We start from the raw sequence: 7,495 nt of genomic DNA on the forward strand, positions 1-7,495 counted from the left end.
CCCAGAAGACCTGTTCTACCAAAGGTGAAATAGAACTTCAATTGCCAAAAGTGTATAGCGTCCTTTGTTTCTCCTTGCTTCTCAAAAACCACATGGGTCACATTCCACGTCGAACCGTGGCCACTGGTTGAGCAGTTGCATTCAGGGGAAGTTGGAACTTACTAATTCTCCAGTTTCAGTTTGAAAAGGTGTCCCTTGTGCAGTCATCAAACTCAGAGTTCAGAGTAAGAAAGTCTAAAATGTTTTGCATTGTGATATCCCTTTCTTGGGGTCCATTGAGTTCACATTAACAAGACACAAGGTGGCTTTTGTAGTATCACTTTTAAACATTGTTTTGAGTGTATAAAGTGCTTTTAATCGTGTATGCACCAGTGCAATGATATGAAAGCTATACCATTGACTGAGGTGCAAAACCAGCTACCTGAAAATTGGGTTTCAGCTTTGCTATGCTAACATTAGTAGCTACTACTATGCAGTAACACACAGCTTTGGGGTCTTCTTTGGCACAAGCTTTAAGCTAACATTCCTACTCTACATTTAGATTTTTAAATTAAAATTCTTGAAAGCAAAGCTCTGAGTTCTGGCGTGAAAAAAAAAGAAAAGGAAAAAAAAGAAAGAAAAACTAAAAAAGAGTTCCAAATTGCCATGAATGCAGGGAGAGAATGATCTGGTAAATGATCCAATTGGTCTATCCTCTGGTTGTTTGGTAGTGTCATACATTAAAGAAGGCACTGATATTGGGGGGGTTGTAAGTAAACCACTGCTTGTGTCCCCCACTAGCTAGCTGAATCGTGACCATGACACATTTAACCAGATATGGACAAAACTATTTGAATATGGTTTCAAATATTTGAACACGTGAGGTCTGACTTGTCCAAAGTGAGAATGATTTTTGAGGCAACAGAATAGAAACATTTACAAATTATCAACAACTATCTACTGAAATATTAATCATTGTAAATAATTTGTAAATTCCATCCAGAACACCAATCAAGTGGTCCTCGTGTTTTTCAAGTATTTAAAATATATTCTGCTAAATCTGTATTATACAATGAAACAAGAGAGAAACAAAACCCAAAACATGACTTTTCCTAAGCCTCTCTCCACCACTCACTTGTTTGTATCCCATATTGTTTTACGTTTTTTTTAGGTTTTTGTTTTACTGAATGAAACAAAAGAATATAATTTGATAACTAAAATTAGGAAGCGATTGGAAAGAAACACAACTGCACCTTGAAGGAGTGGTTTTCTGATTTGTCTAGCTTTTCTTTTTTCAATAACTGGCAGGAATTTAAAAAAAGAACAGGGAAAAAGTAATAACAGTCCTACACGTGATGTCTGTTGAAATGCAGGATGTAACAGAGAAATGTTAATGCCTTTTAAAATCCTATTGCTATAGTATCAATAACCTCCTACATCTCTATGTTCTACAACTAGCCTAAAAAAAGAGCTATGAAGTGAATGCCCTCCCGTCCCATACAGTTGGGGGAGCTCTAGTCTTAAATCTCATAAGTTTCTTTACAATGAAGACGCTTTTTTTAACACACTGCAAACAACAAGCTTCGGAATTGGGGCTTACTGATGATTAGTGCGTTCTGGCAAAGCTACAAAGTCATACATTCCTATTTGTTCAAATAATGCTTATATTATATAGCCTTTTATGTAGCTTTATTTCTTAAGCTTTGTTTTGGGTTCTGAATTAGACTTTAGTTGTCAGTGTAAACTTTCATTTAAATATCATATCCAAGTTTGTAGCTTGGCCAGAAAGTAACAACTAGGTTTAATGCTGCTTCGGTAACTCTGCATAATAAGAATGTATAGTATATCCTATGAATTATATATTTTTAAATTATATATTTACATATATATATATATAATTTACCCTGATGTAACTGCAGAATTGTTTTTGTAAACATTAACACAAGACTAAGGGTATCTGTCACGAGCACACACAACTCACACAAAACCTCTGGAGCCTATTAAGGCTACACCTCAGGGTGGGACTGCTTCATCGCTTTCCTTAACTGTTCGCTACACCTGTCCTCTCCACCCATCTCCTTTTTTCAACCTCTTCTCCATGTCTGCAGATCCCTCTCTTCATTGAGCTAGCAGGCCATTGGAGCATGACTCGCACACACAGACGGACAAAATGAACAGACAGGGAAAAAAGAAAAAGCCACACGCAACACCCTTCTAACAAGAGGAGACACAGACCTTGCTGTTTAGCTAAGAGTCCGTCATCACAAAAAAAATGAAAAAAATGAAAGAAAGAAAGAAAAGTGCAAACCTCTCCTCTGATGTCTCCTGGCGAAAAAGGGAAGGGAAAAAAATAGTTTGCATAACAATATTGCTGCCTCCAAGCTCCCAAACTCATAAATCAGTCCAATAGCCATCTCCTCATCACAATCCTCATTAGAACCCTTATTTCCATGGTATCGATGCTGCCTAATTGTGTGTGTGTGTGTGTGTGTGTGTGTGTGTGTGTGTGTGTGTGTGTGTGTGTGTGTGTGTGTGTGTGTGTGTGTGTGTGTGTGTGTGTGTGTGTGTGTGTGCGTGCGTGCGTGCGTGCGTGCGTGCGTGCGTGCGTGGGGTTGTATGTGTACTACATGTACATGTGCCCTCAAACATTAGCAAGTCAGAGCCCTCACTTGTGCCCTGCTTATTCCTATAACCAAGGGGCGCTGAACTCTGTACAGAACTGTTTGGACCCCCAAAGTGGCTAGGGATTCTGTCACAGTAAAGTTCACCTTGAGTACCGTAGTATAAAACAGCGATGGTACGACACTGCCACTTGGCAAGCCTATCTTTGTCTCCCTCCTCTTTCCTCTGTCCTCTACAGTTCTGAAAAGAAAAGAAAAGAAAAGAAAAGAACAATTCTAATACTAATACGTCCTGAATGAAAAGATGTAATTGTCTGGAACCTGCACACCTGTGCTGCGAAAATCCTGTGGTGATTTTACGTTGAGGATTTTTCAGTGTGCCCTGCACAGGACTTTGGCCTATCAAATGTAAGGGCAAATTAAAGTATGTGTGCATGCAATGCGTGAAAGAGAAAGGAGATTGTTGGGTGTTGTGTGGGGGTGTGTGTTTGTCTTCTTAGCTACACAGCCAGGTCATCGGGTCGAGCTCGGACACTGCTGCTCTTACTGGCACGACTCAGCCTCCGGGCATCTGTTACCATAGCAACAGGAGGCTCGTGCATCTCTGCCCGGGTAATCACGGTGACGTCGTCGCCGGTCCCGGCCGTGATCGGCGCCCCGTTCGCCCCCGTCACGGCATCTTCTTCTTGCGCGAGGGCATCGGAGGGCTCCTCCTCAAGGGGCAGGGGTGGGGTTTTCCCCTGGCCGGGAGGAGATGAGGAGAAGGGTGGAGGAGTGGTGTGTGGTGGGTAGGGGGAGGGGCTTTTCTCCTCCAGAGCCATGTTGCTCCAGTTCTGCTCCATGGCGCCCAGCTGCCCACGGCTCCCAGCACTTAGCCCCTCGCTACTGCCGTAAAAAGACGTCGGCGGCCCTTGGAACAGAAAGTCGTCGGGGTTGAACCCCACGGCATCCACCTTGAGCCCCACCGGTGCCACCGCGACCATGCTGGGGCTTAACGTGAGGGCGCAGGCGGAGCTCTCAGCGAGCCCGTAGTCGCTCTCCGCTCCCTCTGCTCCGCTGCCAGCTGCCATACTCACCCTGGCGTAGGCCGGCAGACAGCTGAACGCCGCCGGAGAAATCCGCTCAGGGATGGTCTCTGACTCGCCAGCCTCGTTGGAGGCCAGCCGCAGCCACTCGTGGTCATGCTGGAACTCGTTGGTCACCCCCTGTTTGACCTTCTTCCAGCCCAGGTGGTAGATCTCCAGGAGGTTGAGGAGCAGCGAGACACAGGCTACCACCAGCATGAAGATGATGAAGATGGTTTTCTCTGTGGGCCTGCGGAAACACATGGACGATGAATCATTGAGCTGATGAACGTATGACATTGAATAAATGAAGAAAGAAAGAAAGAAAGAAAGAAAGAAAGAAAGAAAGAAAATATACAGAGAGAAAACTGAAGGAATAATGAAACAAAGGAAGAAGGAGAAAGAGTGCAAACCAAGCACCTCCATTGTCCTAACCTGGAGATGAAGCAGTCCACAGTATTGGGGCAGGGCCAGCGGCCACATTTATACAGCGGCTTCAGGTGGAAGCCATACAGGAAGTACTGTCCTAGGATGAAGCCCACCTCGAACAGCGTCTTGAAGATGATGTTGAACACGTAGGTCCTCAGCAGCGCCCCGCGGATGCGGATCTTCCCGTGCTCGTCCCGGATGGGCGGCTTCTCCTTCTTGCCCCCGGGTCCCGGTCCTCCCCCTCCTCCTCCTCCTCCTCTGCCGTCCCCGACGCCGTTGCGGTAGAGCGGGTCGAGGTCCTCCCGGTGGCGGCCGGCCTTGCGGATCTCCTCCTCCTTCTCCCGCCGCTTCTCCTCCATGCGCACGATGTGCAGCACGTGGCCCAGGTAGATGAGCGTGGGCGTGGACACGAAGATGATCTGCAGCACCCAGAAGCGGATGTGCGAGATGGGGAAGGCCTCGTCGTAGCACACGTTCTCGCAGCCGGGCTGCTGCGTGTTGCAGGTGAAGTCCGACTGCTCGTCGCCCCAGACCTCCTCGGCCGCCGCGCCCAGGACCAGAATACGGAAGATGAAGAGCACCGTCAGCCAAACCTGGAGGAGGAGGAAGAAAGCCACGGAGTGAGGGCTAAGACAGGGGTCTTCAACGTTTTCAGGCCAAGGACCGCTTAGTTGAGAGAGAGGTGAAGCAGGGACCTTATCATAGATTCCATATACCGGTAGTTTCATCGTTTGACAGCGCAATCATTAGTGTATTTTGGATTCATGTCAATATGTGTTTTCAGATATTTAACCACTTGAACCATCAATACTTAATAAACTTGACCTTTCACTCTGTACTTAGTCTGCTCTTTTCCCCCTCTACACCAAACCTCTTTGCCGAAAATAGCCGATCTACGAGCTTGTAGATCGGCTATTTTAAGTTCTCCGAATATTGACACTAGGGTTCAAGTGGCAAAAAAGGAGAAAAAACGTTCTATCACTCAAAAGATTTGGATGACCCCCTGTAGTAACTCTGAGGACCCCCTGTTGAAGACCCATGGGTTAAGAGAAAGGTGGAGAGCTTTGCGCTCTCCACTTTTCTGGACAGAGATGAAGAGTGTGTGGGAAGGAAGGGGATAGATTAGTTTGGGATCTGTGCATTGGCTTAGCACATTTAAAGCCATAAAAGAATATACTAAGTCAGTTAATCAAAGTCCTTTATCATGTAACTGTAAATGTGTCCATCACCTTGCCGATTACAGTGGAGTGTTCTTGAGCATTCTCCAGCAGCCGCCCTAGAAAGCTCCAATCACCCATGCTTCACACAATTTCTAGCCTGTAAAAAGAGAGCAGAGGCTGGGGGTGAAAAGCACAGAATAGCCCTCTGGGGCATGCATGGTCTGAACAGAGTGGAGCGGGAGAGGAGGACAAGAATTGTGTTGAAAGATCACATAAGCACAGAGGACGAGGGAGAGACAATATGACCAAAAGAAGAAGCTAAACAAACTTTAATCTTACAACTTCATTCATAGTAACAGAGTGGCATATATGGGCATAAAAGGGATTCTGTTTGTGTGACATCACAGTGAAGCCAGAGCGTGATGACAGAGCGACAAACCCATTCTGGTAGAGTGGTTCCCCTGACATCACAGTGGCATCAGAGCATGATGACATCATGATGACACATTTTTAGGGTCTATGGGTTTGCCCATAGACCGTATACACGTCTACATGTCTACACACGGACAAGCTGTGGCGTTTCTCATGGTAAACTGGGACCTTCGGTCGCAATTAAACATAGAAACAGCACATCGGGGAACATTAAGAAGACAGACGGACAACGTTTGTTGAGCTTTCTGAGTGGTTCTACATTGTTTTCCTTTTGGCCCTTCTTAGTTATCAAGCACCAGTTTTTCTCTCTTTCTTTTGATAGACAATAAGAGTCATGGAGAGAATTTAAATTAAAGAGGGCAAACTTTGGGGAGGGCAAACTTTGGAGGAAATAAGTGAAAGAAATGAGAGTTATGGGAGGGAGAGGACTAGAGTACTACAGACTACCCACTTTGAACAGGGAGAGACATATGACAGGCTTAATTATTTGGTATGGCAAATATTGACGTATTAACAAATAACAACTACACAGCAGTTACGTGAGATATAAGGTGGCTTTGATTATCTTCCAGCTTGCATCCCTAACTCATTTACATACCTCCACCCAGGGAAGTGCTGGCCATTGGGAAAAGCGGGACAACTCCCGAACGGCCGGTTCATTCCCGGCCGGTCCAGGCCGAAAACAGCCGATCTACAAGCACACAACACCTTGCGGTGCGAGGCGTTGTGTGCTTGTAGATCGGCTGTTTTCACTAGTTTAATTCATTTTTTAAATGATAAATACAAAACAAACGGTTTTGGACATTAAGGCTTCCACCCGACAACGACGAAATATAACTCATGTAATTGGCCCACTGGTTTGTCACTTGTCATGATCTGAAATGGCAAATCTTTGAGTAGCAGCAGCGCTATAGAGATAGATCTCTCTATAGCATGCAATGAGGGTCTCTCCAACTCTTTTTCCCGGGCTGAATCAGGGGCCCAGCACGTCCCTGCCTCCACCACGGCCTTATGGCCCCAGCCATAGCTGTTCATATAACACTGTTCCACGTGGACAGTGACGTACCAAAGTTTTACAGAACAGTTTGCCGGCCGAATTTTCAAGTGATCATTTCTGCAGGTAGCAAATATAAATTGCAACCAGTGAGAAATGTTTGGCTGACATCAATAATGTTAGTGTCAGTAATAATACAATTTAAATATTCCAAACCTCTAAACTGTTTTAGATAGCGTATATGGATGTTCGGTCAAGTTATAAGAGACCTCTGCAAAGACCACAATATGCAAAACACAAAGTGTAACAGCAGCAGTCCTACTGGTCTTACCAGTAACTAGCCATCTCATACTAGCAATTGAACTGTAATCCACTAACCTAATTCCAACCTGCCTCAATATTCCTATGACCCTGAACTCATTTAAAAGGGTTAAAATGAAAGAAATACTTCAATGATGCAATCACATGGGCTGATCTCCCCTCGCAGCATTCCACATAATAAAGCCTGGCATTGAACACACTACAAACCAATTGTCTACCTTACAAATAGTACAACACAGTGCACAGACACACTGCCAGACACCCAGATAGGTTCCATGATGGAGCTTGAATATAATCATGAATACAACCTTTTTCAAACCAAACTCTCCATTCGCTAATTGATGTCCATCTAGGACTAGGCACGACTTAATCATCTCATAGCTTTCCACATTCATATGCAGGATTGCTGCATCATTGATCAGTGAATTTGACTGACAACACTGTAAGTAACACCAGCCACCAGCAATGCATCACAATATTGGTGCAAAAAGGAGA

General features: G+C 45.0%; 1 protein-coding gene across 1 annotated transcript; it reads right to left on the minus strand.

The window, feature by feature from the left end:
• Positions 1-3,100: 3,100 nt before the first annotated feature.
• LOC308279952 (gap junction alpha-3 protein-like) lies at positions 3,101-5,391 on the minus strand (the record flags this gene model as incomplete). The annotated part of the gene is made up of 3 exons (XM_080720176.1): positions 3,101-3,914; positions 4,100-4,686; positions 5,323-5,391. 3 exons carry the CDS (start codon positions 5,389-5,391, stop codon positions 3,101-3,103), a joined length of 1,470 nt encoding a protein of 489 aa, XP_080576302.1.
• Positions 5,392-7,495: the final 2,104 nt, after the last annotated feature.

This window comes from Nannobrachium achirus (assembly GCF_963921795.1).
Source record: "Nannobrachium achirus genome assembly, chromosome: 24".
Classification (NCBI taxonomy): Eukaryota; Metazoa; Chordata; class Actinopteri; order Myctophiformes; family Myctophidae; genus Nannobrachium; species Nannobrachium achirus.